Source organism: Chanos chanos, chromosome 6 (assembly GCF_902362185.1).
Source record: "Chanos chanos chromosome 6, fChaCha1.1, whole genome shotgun sequence".
NCBI lineage: Eukaryota > Metazoa > Chordata > Actinopteri > Gonorynchiformes > Chanidae > Chanos > Chanos chanos.
In genome coordinates, this window is record NC_044500.1 from 43,198,292 (window position 1) to 43,213,457 (window position 15,166).

A 15,166-nucleotide genomic window follows, 5' to 3' on the forward strand; every position below is an offset into this window, starting at 1 on the left:
TTATAAAACTCTCAAAGTGTTTTATATATATATATATATATATATATATATATATGTGTGTGTGTGTGTGTGTGTGTGTGAGTATACACACACACACACACACACACACACACATTTATATATATATATATATATATATATATATATACACACACACACAGAGGTTGGACAAAATAGTGGAAACCCCTTTTATTTCAAGACCTATAAATTTGCTGATGTTTACATGTTAATACGATTCCCAGTGATATGTAAATCTTATGTATATGCACTGCAGACATCCTGTGCTTTATGAATTACCCAAGATTTTTCTTTCTGTAGAGGTCTGCATATTAGTAATAAGTCAAAATGTGTGACCTTTCAGACTTCCAAAGAGGGAAAAATTGTTGGAGCGCGAATGGCTGGTGCTTCAGTAACAAAAACTGCTGAGTTGTTTAACGTATCCAGAGGAGCTGTTTCTAAAGTCATGATGGCATACCAAAAACTAGGGAAAACTAGTTCAGGGAAGAGCAACTCTGGACGGAAGCCAAAACTCTGTGAACGTGACTGCAGAGCACTAAAACACATGGTGTTAAAAAAAAAATCACAGAACCACAGCTACTAAAGTGACTGCAGAGCTAAACCAACATCTTGCTAACCCAGCATCAACCAAAACAGTTCATAAAGAGCTCAATGCAGTTGGATACCATGGAAGGGCTGCTATTGCCAAACCTTTTCTTTCCCCCTGTCAGTGGTCGAAAATGCCTAAAATGGTGCAGAGACCATCAGAAGTAGACAATGGACCAATGGAAGAATGTCATCTTCTCTGACGAATCATCCTTCACTCTTTCTCCTTGTTCAGGATGACTTTATGTACGGAGGATGCCAAAAGAAGCCTTTGATTCTGTGCTGGCTTGGGGCAGCCCCCCCCCCCCCAATCTGTTGTTTTTACCTCTTTTGGGGGAGGTCCAAGTCTTAATTAGGGGGATTGAACCCCCCCAGTCCACATCCCCCACCATCATCTCTGAAAGAGCTGGAACAGGTTTTGCTTCAGGACTGGGTTAAAATTCCCTTAGCCACTGTCCAAAAGTTGTATGAATCTATTCCTCGACGTATTGAAGCAATTATTGAAGGAGGACCAACTTAATATTAAATAATAAAACTGTTATTTAAAAAGGTGTTTCCATTACTTTATCCAACCTAGATAGATAAACAGATAGACAGATAGATAGATAGATAGATAGATAGATAGATAGATAGATAGATAGATAGATAGATAGATAGATAGATAGATAGATAGATAGATTTCATGAATTCACCTGTACATATTATTAATGGAAAGTGCTTAACTCATACGTTTAGTGTTAACTATAGTACTGCTAACCATTATTCAACTACTGGTACTTCATGACAAACTTATCAATATGAAAACTACATGGATATCAAATTAGCTTATAGTATCTAGAGCTCCTACAATCTTCTACAAAATAAATCTTTTATACTGTAAACACAATAAATTATACACTATAAATAGTTTTATAGGCCACTGAATCTGGAAACCCTGGACTCCTTTATACTGTGAATATGTTTATTCTGTGTGTCGACTCCCCTTCTTCAGTCTTGGTTTCTTCCTCCTGTTTGCTTTACTTTAGCAAATTTTTCCTTGCTACTCTCGTGTGTGCCTGTGTGTGAGTGTGTGTGTGTGTCTGTGTATCTCTTTGTGTGTGAGAACATGAGCATCACTTGGACAGAGTGAAAGTTTGGCCTAAGGTTAACAAGCAGTTCCTCTTTTACACTGGATCCACACAACACAACGGAATGTTTTGAAAACAATGTTTTTCCTTTGCATTTTCAGGCCCCGAAGACGCTGTGTCGTCGTGTGGACAACAAAACTTTTCCGTTTTCAGAAAAACTCCGTTTTCACCATTGTCATGTGGACGGGGCCTTGGATGACCACCAAGACGGTCCGCCATAGTATAGTCACTGTTTTCCCAGGTTCATTGAGTATAGGGAACTCACCTTTTTTGCAATGAGCCAGACCACTGAGGGGCATAATGTCTTAAGTTTTTTTTTGAAAAAAGATATTTACCTAATGACAATGTCCAAACTCTGGTTAGTCCTTTACTACTAAACTACTAAGTGTGTTTCTTTCTTATTTTAAAGCTGAGTAAACTAGTTTAGGAGTTAGTTGTCTGCTAACCCCTAAATTAGTTTGCCATAGTATTTGGAACCAAAAATTTAAAAAAAATAAATAAAAAATGGGGCTAATACTTTTGACAAGAGCTCAACTGTCAGATATTCCCTGGTATACTTTAGGTTTTGCATTAATTCCAGACCTGTTTGAATTTCAGTTCCTCTAATAGACATATCTTGTGGGAAATATGAAATAGATTAAAGGCAATAAGAAGGGCACCTGACAGAGAAATGAGAAAAAAAATTATGAATTAGATTAATGTCACTGCAGTACTAGAAAAAAAAGAGAGATTTTGGACTTCTTTTTGTGGATGGGATTCATTTGAATGCCTTAACCTTGTTGTTTTGTCTCTGGTGTTTTTTTTTCCCATTCACACATGTTTGTCTGGCAGTAGGAACCCTCATTACTGAATATCTGACCTTGCAACACCCAGAAGGCCACAGACGGCTGCCACTGTGCATCAACTGCCACATGACCCAAAGCACTCCCTGATTCCCGCAGGACAAGCCTCCTGACTGCCACATACATCCCATGGCCTGGTCACTGATGTATGCATGGACAGATCTTGTAGCAGCAGTCGATGATCCCCGCTGACTCTGTTGGGTGTGGACATTCTCAGTGTGAGTTACTCAAGAGAGTGACATGTTGTTCTCTGTTTCATTGTGGATTATAAGTGTTCATGGTCTTAGGCTAGATCCAACGCTGAAACACACTCACACTGAGTCCTGATTACCTAGATATGTCAATGGACAGTCCCCTGAAATGTTTGTGTGTATGTGTATGTATGTACGTGTATGTACATGTATGTGCGTGTGTGTGTGTGTGTGTGTTGGTGTGTATCTGAGGTTCAAGGCAGCATGCAAGCTTTTTTCAATTCCGCAAATTTATCTAACAGTCCACAGTTCCACAATAGTCATTCTTTACAAGGCTGTGTATGAAATTTCATACTTCCATATATTTCCATACTTCCATATTTCCATACTTCCATATTTCATACCATACTTCCTTGTGGGTATAAGCTGTCTTAAAATGTGTCTTAAGATGTGTACGTTCGGAATAAGGTAAGCTCAAAAGTGATATTTATTTTTTTTATTGCAGTATGTGGGTAAAGAATTATCCTCACATACCTTATGACTTTCTGAGTATGGAATTCCTTCAAGTTCATGCTGTACCTTTTCATGGCTGAACACTATCTAAATCTACATATGACCTTTTGAACTCTCTGTTCTTTCTCCTATGTCCAAATGTGCTGTATGGAGACTTTATTGTCTCTTAACCCTTGATAGGTCTTGTCAGTTCCCCCTGTGGTGACAACTGTGCCGCACGCTGTAGCAGAGGCCAGAAACACCAGTAAAAACATTCTCCATCCTTCAGGGTTTCAGCCCATGTAAACCTTACCACAGCTGTGTCCTGATCCTTTCCCGCCAGACTCACTTTTAACTCGTGCGAGGAGGACCCAGATCTCTGACTGTTTTATGCAAAATGTCAGATGTGTGGAAAATTCTCCTGCAGCGTTAGACAGCATATCCTACCTATGCCCTCAACTGCATGGCAGGTTTTATAGTCTTTGGACATGCATTTTCATTTATTTATTAATGTAGTTATTTATTCGTTCATTCATTTATTTCACTGAATTGGAAAGATTGGCTTCTAGGTTTTGAAGATTCCAGTTAACCTCCTATAGAGCATTCTCAAAGGATTCATTATCTTGCAGTGTGGCTCTCTTACAAGGACAATCTTTTGAGACTTGCTTGGTGGGGAATTAAAGTATGCCCCCTACACATATTTCCCTGTGCTCCTTAATGAGGGTTAGATCTTCACTAATAAATCTGTCCTTTAGGACCATCGCCTTCATTTTCTGAAGATAGCCACAAGGGTAAGAGTTGCTACCTTTATCACTCAGAATTAAATTGTTGATGCTCTACTCCCCCGCTGATTCAATTTTCTTTTCTTGAAAGATGGTAAAAGCAATTGAGAATTCACAATGATTTCTTGTGGCTAATAATTCACATTTATGTCAGTGAATGCGCTATGCGTCATCAGACTCATGTGCATTTGGTTTGTTATTGGTTCTTCTCTTTTACGACCCACTTACGACCGCTTGCGAAGTAAATGATATCAGTTACTTGTCATCAATTTTTCTTCAGTTCCTTGACCTTCAACTTTAAATGACAACCCGTATAATGATGTTTAGGAAACCAAAACACATCAGCGCAAACATTAAAGCATTAATGAAGGAAACTGAGCTACATATCCGCATTCGCGTAACGAAATGGTATTCACTGCACTTACAATCAACAACAACTACAAACATAAAAAAAAAACCCAAACATAACAAATGACTACATTATAACAGAATGATCAGGAAAAATAATAGAAAAGAAAGAAATAAATAAAAACAGAAATGCTTCTAATAACAGTTTAGTAATACAAATCGAAATTTCTTTCAAGAAATGCCTGAGAGATTATTTCTTCGTAAGCCATGTTTCTGTCTCATCCGAAGAGTGGAATTCCTCAGGAGCAAAAGCAGAGAATGCTCTGTAATCTGAGAATCCCTCCGGCTTATTGTTTAAGACGGTAAATTGTTGCCACACAATTCGCACTTTGAGAAACATCAGAGCTCCTCACACATAAATGTTAGAGGAGAGGTTGACCTCCAAGTCGTAGAAATAGACTCTGATTCTGACATCAACTCTCATTCCCAGATCAAATATTAAAAAAATTGTGTTTGTGTTAGCAAAAAAAAAGTACTTCTTGTGAAAGAATATGAAACACATCAATATTTCATCATGTAATGGCACTTCTGATGCAACTGCTTAAAGTCAGAGCAACAGAGATATTTTCTCTAAATGACCATGACTTGACAGCTTTCCTCAAAGGCAAGAGCCTGAATTTCTTCAGTGCGAGCACTGGCTTCGTCGCCATCAAGAATCCTTCTCGTGCCCTGAATCCGTTTCTCACAACATGTACTCAAGTCATGCAGGCTTGGATTACTACTGAGTCATTTTCTTCAAAAGCAGCCAGGAAAGAACAAACAAGAAAAATTCATTTTTTATTGTGTTGTTCAGTCGTTAGAAAGTCACCTATCAATACTTACCTCTGGTTTCAACAGAAGCCAGGGTACAGAGTGACATTAATGTGGCCTGCAGTTTTTCAGACTTTCCTAAAAAGCGTGAGATTTGGACAGGACAAGACTGAGTGACCAAGCAGTGCATTATGGAAGAAACAACTTGTGAAAGCTGACTTAAAGATCACCGTCATTGTCACAACTACTGGATAGACTTTTCCACCACCTTATAAAAAACTGTGTTATGATATGAGTGAAATTCATATAGCAGTCCAGTCAATGAAAACAGAGTAAATGGAGCATTCTTGTTAGTTCAACAACATGAAACACGAAATTCTGATTTATGTTCGGTGGCACCTCAGGTTTAAGATCTTCTCCACTTTCACACTGCAGTTGCTGTTGTTTTGAAAGCATTTTCTTTCTATTTTATGCTATTAAGGCACACAGCTACAAGAGTCTGGCCCTCATGCATTTAGCAAAGCCAGAAATAGAGCTGATTATCCTGCCGGGTTTGACTGTATGTACCTGCCGTATGTAAATAGAGTGTCTTCGATTGGAGGAAATTGTGTGAGGGCTCTGCCACTTGGCTGCATGCCTGTCACTGCAGTGAGCTGTGAACTCCATCATTTTGATGTTCAATACAAACAAGCTTATCTGGTGAAACTTAATCAGCTTTACTGAGCCCGGGCTTGGAAGAGTGAAAACGTCTGCCAACAGTCAGCCTATTCAGTTTTGCACCCCCCACCCCCCCCCCACTCCACCCCATCTATTGTGTCAGCTCCATCAGTTATACTACCATGTAGAATAGTTGTCTTTGATAGACTTGGTATAGTCAGACTCATAAATAATGAAAAATGGGCCTCTTTTGAATGGAGTCGGCCACATGGATTACATACTTATCAAAAGTGAAAGCTGAACAGTAACTCTGAAGTTTTGGTATGGACTGTGGCCAGTCAGTTTATTGGTTTGACATTTGGAAAGACTGATGTACTCTGTATCGCTGAGATTTAGACTCTGCACCAGTTGATAAAGAGTACTTCTGAGTACTACCCCCAACCCCCCCCCCCCCCCCCCCCCCAAAAAAAAAAAGATCTGACAGTGTTATAAATCTGAGTCCATTAGTTATTAATCTAACACCAGCCGTCATCTACAAGGGAATATAACAATAAAGGCTATATAGATTTGTACTTGGTAATCTAATCTGTAGCACTGATGTAATCGTTACCGGTGGTGGTGATGTGAGGGTAAAAGGCCTTATTGAGCACCTTAATAGCTCCATATTGCTGAATGAATGAATGCTCACCTCATTCATTCATCTGATGCATGGGCATACACATTTTGCTGTGAATTTAACAAGGTATGGTTGCCTGCTTTCTAGGCTGGCCAATGGCTGCCATCTGTGAACTGTTGACCCCCTTATCTCACCCATTCCCTTTTCTCTGGGGGAAAAACAGCTTCTAATTATAACTTGGCAGCACATTAGTAGCAGGTCTTGGATGAGAGAGTGGTGTTTTATGAGTAAGCCAAGATAAATGGCAAAGGGTACACTCACACAATTTATCTTTTAATAAACATTCAATTTCATACATAAATGTCAATATTTCTTCCAATTTTTACACTCAGCATAATGAGCAAATCTGTTATCTGCTCTGAATTCTCTTTCTGTTATTGAAGGAAAAAGGCCTTGTTTTGAATAATTTGTACTGAGGTGAACTGTAACCCTGTCAATGATGTGGTTGGTGAAATGAATTTAAATTCACTGTCTAGCCTTTAGAGAGGAAGTCACAATAATGATGGACCAACTCAAAGATGTTTTTTTTTTTTCCTGGCCTTTTTCTCTCATAAGAGAAATGGGGACGCTCAACAGAGATTACTCATAGCAGTAAGATCAGTAATGATTAGGATCAAACTGGAGGGTAACTTTAAAGAGGAATTTCCAGAAAAGGACAATTACCTGAGTTCTGTTTGCGTTCACTCAATTGGCAGACAATACAAAGCTTTTTTTCTTCATTCTAATTATGTTTATTGAGGCTGGTCTGTGGTGTACTCAAAGCATTTACTCGGCTATTTACACAGTTAATGGGCTGGCAAACGAATTTTGTTTGACAAAATAAATTAATAATAAACATTAAAAACTAAAAAGATTCAAAGATTTTAAAAAGGTCATTGTGACAGATTTGATACGGTGTGTTCTTTTTGTAAACCGTTTCTAAATTCTACCACAAATAAAATTTGCATTTGCTCCTATGGAATTTTTTTTTTTTACCTTTTTGTCCTTTAGGTAGGTAATAAAGTATCAATAGGGCCCCTTGGAATGCTGGAACAGCAACATAATATTGAATCAGGTCTGTATAATCATGTGACCCACTGGATGGGTCTCCCAGAAGGATCACTAATGTAGTTTCCAAGTGCTTGGGTGATCACTCACTCCCTGTGCATTGATAAATTGTCAAGACGTCTATGACTCAGTCTCAGCGTGTTGGGGCAGAGTACATACATATAGTACAGGGAATATCATTCTTTTATTTTATCATACTGTAACAGTTGCCCTCAAAATAGACAGCAGAGAAAATCAAATTAATAAATATGTTACAATGATTTAATTGTGTATTGATATGCTGTAAACATTTGTATGAACTTCATTTGGTTTTTAATATTGAAAAGACAAATAAATAAATAAATGAACAAATAAATAAATAAAAAATCATAGGAAGAATCACCCACTGCAAAAAGTAATATTTTGTCATTGTGTCTCACTAGTCTAGATACACACTGTGCATATTTGCATGTGATAATCTGTAACCATGGAAACAAACTTGTGGAATATGGTAATGTTACACTGCAAGATCTTTGTGATGTCACAGGCCATCCCTTCTAACATATCCTTATGCGGTCTGATTATGTCTTGTTTTCATGTCAAACTGTTGCTTACATGCTATTTAGACTCTTCAACCTGAGCTGAAGAGAACAGGTTGTCTTTCACGCATTTAGCTAACAGCTTAACAGCTAAACCTGAGTGTAATATGACTGAAAATGACAGCAGTGAAGACTTTAAAGAAAATGTTGCTATTGTGATTGACTCTGGATCAGGATGTATCAAAGCTGGATATTCTGGAGATGAGAGACCAAGAGCTGTTTTAAGGTCATCTGTGGGGGTGACCCGTCACGAGGAGACCAAAACCAGCGGAGAAGATCAGGCTGAGTACTTATTTGGCAGCGGCATTCCAAGTAAGGACTCTGCGGATGTAATCATTAAAAAGCCAATCACTAATGGAGTTGTAACTGACTGGGAAAGTCTTGAGAAGCTATGGCATCATATCCTGTATAAAGACCTGCAGGCCTGCCCGAAGGAGCACGGTGTCCTCGTCACGGACTCTCCACTGTCTTCTGTATCCAGCAGAGCAAAAATAGCAGAGCTTCTCTTTGAGCAGTTTGAGACTCCAGCTTTGTACATAAGCCACAAACCTGTGCTTTGTGCATACTCCTATGGACTCGTTTCTGGGCTTGTTGTGGACTCTGGGTCTGGCTCCACATTCGTCTCTCCGGTCTGTAATGGCTACTGTTTGCCTCATGCCACCTTCCAGATGGACTTGGCTGGCAGAGCCGTGACTAGCTGCTTACAGAAACTGATGACCGGTGCTGGCTTCGGTTCAGTAGCCCAGCACAAGTTTATCGTGCGCGAGATTAAAAAACAAACTTGTTATGTGTCGCCAGACTTTGAGAGGGAACTCAAATCAGATAAGCACGGCCAGCTGCTAGATTACCAGCTTCCAGATGGTTCTACCGTTACTTTGGGCGACGAGCGCTTCCGTTGTCCGGAGATCCTTTTCTGTCCATCCATCGCAGGGGTGTCACAGCCTGGGATTCACATCACGGCTATGAACAGTCTACAGATGACCGCCCCAGAGTGGCACGCAACCTTGATGGCTAACGTTGTGATGAGTGGTGGCACAACGCTGCTTAATGGCTTCCCTGAGCGCCTCCAAGCTGAGATGGAGAAGTTGGCTCCCAGAGATTCCAAAATCAGGGTGCTGTCTGGAGATCATCGCGAGTTTGCCTCCTGGCTTGGTGGCTCCATTCTCCCATGCCTCAGTAGTTTTCAGCCCATGTGGGTGAAGAGACAGGATTACTTTGAGAATGGGTCTTGCATAGTCCAAAAGAAATGTTATTAGAGCCAAAGACATACGGCCTGATTCATAATAATAATAATAATAATAAAACAATATTTATCTGCCTGAATGTTGTTTTATGTTGCTTTATACATTGGCATGAAAATGAATTAATGATGGGTGGCCTTCGGTACAATAACACCTCTGGGAAATTAAACAGTTTCCTGAACTGGGAACTGCTGTATCTCTCTGGAAACATGAGAAGCCACTCACACACACATAGGCTATACACTTATGTTGTATTTAATTCTCTTGGACATATAGACCCATGGTGTTTCAGAACAACTTGCAAGTAGGAGCGTAATGTACCAAACAACAAATTCCCAGTGGTAGATGTCTCTGCATCTCTCTGCAGTTCAGTTTTACATTTTGCTGAAATGTCATGCCACAATATTTCAGTCTAGAAACTATAATGGAAGAGAATTAAATATTTTTTTGTCTTGCTCTGTATTACGAGGGTTTGTTATGGCTTTTGGAAAGAGTGAAAGGGATTTTTTCCAGTGCAGATGCTTGAAGATGCTGAGTACTCTGATAATACTTGGACAGAAGAATATTAATCGCTTCACATCTGCGTAATTTCGGTGTCCGTTTGAGCAACGTCAGGAAAAGAGTTTCAAAATAACTACCAAGTCTACGCTTTGCAATTTGCGTGGGTATGTTCGCTAGCCACACCCCTAGGATGCTTGTCAGATTAACTCGCTGTAATTCCCTCATTTCTCCGGCACCTCTTCTGCTCTTCTCAGTGCATCACTCTCTCTCTCTCTCTCAGCCGAAGTCAAGCGAAACGCAAAGCGCACAGCAGATGGAAAAACAGCCTCGGAATTTCTTCGCACATCTCTACAGAGATTAGCACTGCTACTTTGAACTCTCCGGTTAGGAAAAAGTTAAAGTCATCTCATTCTTCTTTTGTAAAGAAGTAAGGACATTTGCGAGAACTCAACAGCTGCTCGACTATTAAAGTAAGTTAGCGCAATCGGAGTTCTTTACTGAGATGTATGATTTCAGAGTAAAGTGTGGTCGATATGTATGATTTAGCACGTCGCTCTCTGATTAGTGCACAGCAGATATTGCAGTTAAAGTAATCCGGGATTCACTTTGAAGTTTATTGAATAATGAACAAGTTGTTTAAAAGTACTGCATGAAACTGTCGTTTTCCTCATTGCAACGTGATGATTAAAGCATCCGTTGGTACAGCTCAACTCCGAGTGAATACTGTTGATGGACCCCCCCCCCCCCCCTTTTTTTTTTTGTTCTTCTTCTTCCTTGGGCAGCAGATCTGTTGAATGAGTGCTGCTTATCTAGCAGCTTGTGCGCACCGCAATCAAACGTAATATGAAAGTGGCAAATTCACGGGCTGAATTCATAATCAGCAGTGCTGGGTTTAACTGCAATTGTAACAAAAAATTTCAAATTTGATTTCAGATGATAAGTGTAAGACTTCAAAGGCGATTTCATAGACGCAGCGGTACCTCTTAAGTCACAACCAAGTGCGGCAATAGTGTTACCCAAACTTATGTAATATAGTTGAATGCCACAACCGTACAGTTCTAGCTGTTAATTTTAAATGCTGAGTTGCTAATGCTATTTCTTTGTTATTGATAGCCCATTATATGCCTGCGTCTACTTGTTGAAAGCGAAAAGTGATCACCTGCATCTCTTACGTTTGATGACCTTTGACTCATGCGTACACTTTGATAAATAGATTATGTTTTTTTTTTTGGGGGGGGGGGGGGGGGGGGTGGCGACACAGCATAAATATTTTAGTTATCTACTTCTATAGAAGTTCTATAACGCAAAACCGTCTTAACCCCCCTGCCAGTCAACGACTTTATTAGTGTTAGAATGGATATTAATCCCTCTAGCCCATTTCATTCAAAACACGTGTAATTAATGAGGAAACTTAAGTAACATGACGGAACAAATACCACGCCGTTAAAATAAGATATGCGGAGTGGTTTACTCTTTTTCTTCTCTCTTTCACGTTTTCTTCTGATCCAGAAGAATACCATGAAAACCATTGTTCACCTTGCATCCCGGCGTGGATGGAAACACGGTCGCTGTTGCACTGAGAATTAATTTATCTCTTTGTCATAGACGCAAGAAAAGCTGCACATCTTCTGTTGCGCACTGCACGCAAACTCCGGAAAAAACGGCCGGATTTTATCAAATGAGTGATAGCCCCGATCAGCGTCTTCCCTGTTTTTGAAGTGCAATTAAGCAGTAGTAATCAGCTACCACGTTGCTATGGATTCTAAGAGGATGGCGACTGGAGTAGTTATTGATTGAACAGCCCAGTGATTGTAGTAGAGGCAGAACTGGAACCGCATCCGCGGTGGACTCTTGATCTGTAGCTGCAGGCATGAAAAGAATGTCCGAGCCTTTATACTGCAAGTTATTTTAGGTTTATTCTAACATGCTATCATATGCTATGTATGAAGTGAACTCTACAGTGGGTTAGGACTAATCAGCCTATAAATCCCTACTCAATAATGCATTGAATCACCCGTTTTTAGCTTAAAAGATTTTATCTTATATGATGGAGCAAAGCTGGTCCGTGTAAAGACATAAAGAAAATAAAACAATGATATATGTTGTGTGTTCTGTTGATGTGAGATTTTTTCCTATCAAGACCGTGTCTAGGTCCATCTTCTGTCAGTTTTATAATATTCAGATCTTGTTAGGCCTCCTCCAGGAGCATAGATTTGTTGAAGGTGCGGATACGCGTGTGCTTCAGTATCTAACAACAGTTAGCTACAAAACAACAAAATACAAGGGGCTTTCCTTTTTTGCTTTCTGGATATATTTTTATATTAAAATGATTTAATACACATCATTATAGCATAGTTACATTTGCTTTTCTTTAAAATATAAAAAGAGTGACAGGCTTTACATATCATTACATAAGGAAGAGATTCCAGTGAATAGAGCCCCATTTCAAATCAGCTTTGAGAAAATCTCAAAGTCTGAGTGATGTTTAGCGGTGAGTGTGGCCTCAGATTTATCAGTGTGGATAAATCTGCTGCAGGTATAGCTGATTTAATCATTTTAAAGTTTGTTTTCTCTGACTTTGAGAGGTACCATGGGTGTTGGTAAAATTATGAGCCTTTATCCGATATGCTGATTTTACACTACCAGAAAGGGGGCTGAACCCTGGGTCTCAAGTGGCCCAAAGCAGATTCCTGTGGGAAGAATAACCCATAACTGTCACGCGATCTGACAGTTTACACGCAAGTATCCCCAGAGGGTATCTTTGCATTTGTTTTGAATGAATGAAAATCACAGAAGGGTCCTCACAATATGTATGTATTTGCTCTCAGATATTACACTTTTAGAGGAATCCACGAAAACAAATGAACATCAGTTTCAGTTTCTAAACTCTTACTTTAGAGAAATACCCCTAATAATAAGATTAAGGAACACCAAACATTACAATGGTTTAATCCCTGTATAATTGTTTTTCTAATTACATGTGATTAATGTTTTTTTTTATTGTTAGCATTTATATTTAGCTTTTAATCTCTCTTCAGAATACATGTTGTGCCTCCCCAAACTGTTCATTAATTAGATTTACATTTGTCCTCTGCAGCTGACATTTACTATGATTGTGTTTTGTGTCAGAGATCCCAAGCCTCTGAAGTAACTTCTGCTTTACGTGCTTCACTCAGGGTCACACTGACAGTGAACTGCCACGCTAGGCGTTCACCCCTCCAGTTACTACCCTCCACTTCCCTCTGTGTCGTCATTACGATGTATTGTAGACATTAAAGGATGAAAAGTCAGCAATGCAATTTAGCATCAGCCATTTTGTGTTTTACTTTGTCAAAAGGTTTGCAGGTAAGGAAGTATCCCCTTCACTACCTCAAACATATGATTACCAGTATACTAATTCTCAACTGATGAACTCAACATTGTGTGGGTGCAGGGTCGACCTTCTAAGATGATGTCTGGTTTAAGCAGGGCTACTAGATTGCTTTTTGTATTGATGGAGCAGGGACACTTGTCTTCCATTGGCAGCCTTATTGAGCTAGACCATTTGTCTAGGAGCAAGGTCACCGACCAGCGCCCTCTAGAGGAGGTTAAGTGAGTGTTTTGACTTTCAATTTAAACGTTGCCACTTAATTGAATGGCAGGAGCACAAGGCTTCACAGTCATCTTTGTCTGAATTTAAATATGAACATTGGAACAGACAGAACAATAGAAGGCAGAAAAAATAACTAGTCACAGGGTGAGCGAAAGCCAAGAATGAGTAAAGAATGACAGCTGCAATGGAACATTTAGATTGGAATTATATATGAATTCGGTTTGTTTTAACTTGAAAAGGACAGGTCTGCTTCCACCTGAAGTATGTAGAGTTTGAACATGCTGCTTAGAACAATAGTGTGAGTTTAATTTGGTGCTGGAGATTCCTCTGTTTAAAAATGTTCAATTGATAACTGTATCTTTTTATCTTTTATTCTGTTGGGATTTATTAGTCATGGTCGTCAGGATTACTCATAGCCTAAAGGCATTTCTGAATGGATGGTGTGGAGATTACTCTTCCTCCATTTTGAGAGTTCCATCGGATAGCGCTTGCTTAGTAAATGCTCTCTTTCTCTCTCTCTCTCTCTCTCCCTCTCTCTCTTTCTTTATCTTTCTCTGATTAATTGGAGTGTGGAGCTATTAAAATAAAAGATATAGGTGCAGTAACTTAGTGAAGATTTTTGCCTGAAATGTCCCGTAATAAATTAGATATCTGTCCTTGGTGCTACGGAAGAGCATACCATTATCTTTAAGTCAATATATAATTCTGATGTTTAATGGGCCCATTAGAATATAATGTGTAACGTGTGTTGTACTGCTGTTGTCAACAAACTAAAATAATGCACCCTGATGCAGTAGGTCATTTTGCTACTGTTTGTGTGAAGCAATCTGTGTCAGCATCATTACTGTATACAACCAAGTAATTTGTCTTCTGAACCTCTGAGTTAGTAGGTAATTGAACACCAATACAACTCATTTTGTTTTCTTTCTGACCTTTCTCGAGAGAATATTTGTGAAGTAAGTAGTTTCCTCCAAGCAGTTAAGACTCTCAGAGGTTCTATTGATTTGGCAACATGATAGAAAACCACTAGCTTTGTTTTAAATCCAGAAGATTCAGCAATTTTATTCATAGCAAATGATTTTGTTTTTGCAAACATAGTCAGTGGACCCAGTTAAGTAGTAATTCATATATATATATTTTTTTTTTCTCTTCAGCCATTTGAAGTGTTAGTCTTGCGGGAGCTCGAAGCTGTCATTTATCTCTAATGGCCCGCTGGGCTATGGCAAATGCATTGACATCCATCAGGGAAGACCGTTGTCACTGTTGATAAGGTTTGCCCGTTAATTATTTACTATAAGTGTCAGTAAATGTCACTGAAAGGCTTCATGGAGTTTCAGAAATCTGTTAATATATATCATCCTGTAGAAGGATGCTTATCTTATATGCACCCCTCTTTCAGAGGAGGAAAGGCTGACTGTCTATTGAGCCAGGGGTTTGTCAAGGATTAGAAAATTCCTACATTTTCCTGAGCTTTGCCTTTCATCTTTAGGATGTCACTTCAAGGTGTGCAGTTGGATTTGTTTTATATAATGCAGAGATCATTATTCTGCTGTTCAAGCCTTTTTTTTTTTTAACGATGGAATGTTTTTACTGAAATTTTTCTTCTTGTGGTAATCCTCTTCAATGTCTATTTCAAAGCAAAGATTAGCCAATATAGGTCCTTTATAGTATCATAAAAC

The 15,166-nt window shown here is 39.1% G+C and overlaps 1 protein-coding gene across 1 annotated transcript; it reads left to right on the top strand.

Moving 5' to 3' along the window:
• The first annotated feature begins 8,260 nt into the window (after nt 1-8,260).
• On the top strand, nt 8,261-9,409 carry LOC115815435 (actin-3-like). The gene has a single exon (XM_030778391.1). It carries the CDS (start codon nt 8,261-8,263, stop codon nt 9,407-9,409), a length of 1,149 nt encoding a protein of 382 aa, XP_030634251.1.
• The last annotated feature ends 5,757 nt before the right edge of the window (nt 9,410-15,166 follow it).

Bases quoted from the DNA above. Each gene is read 5' to 3' on its own strand.
- LOC115815435 (XM_030778391.1), top strand. From the start codon at position 8,261: ATGACTGAAAATGACAGCAGTGAAGACTTTAAAGAAAATGTTGCTATT.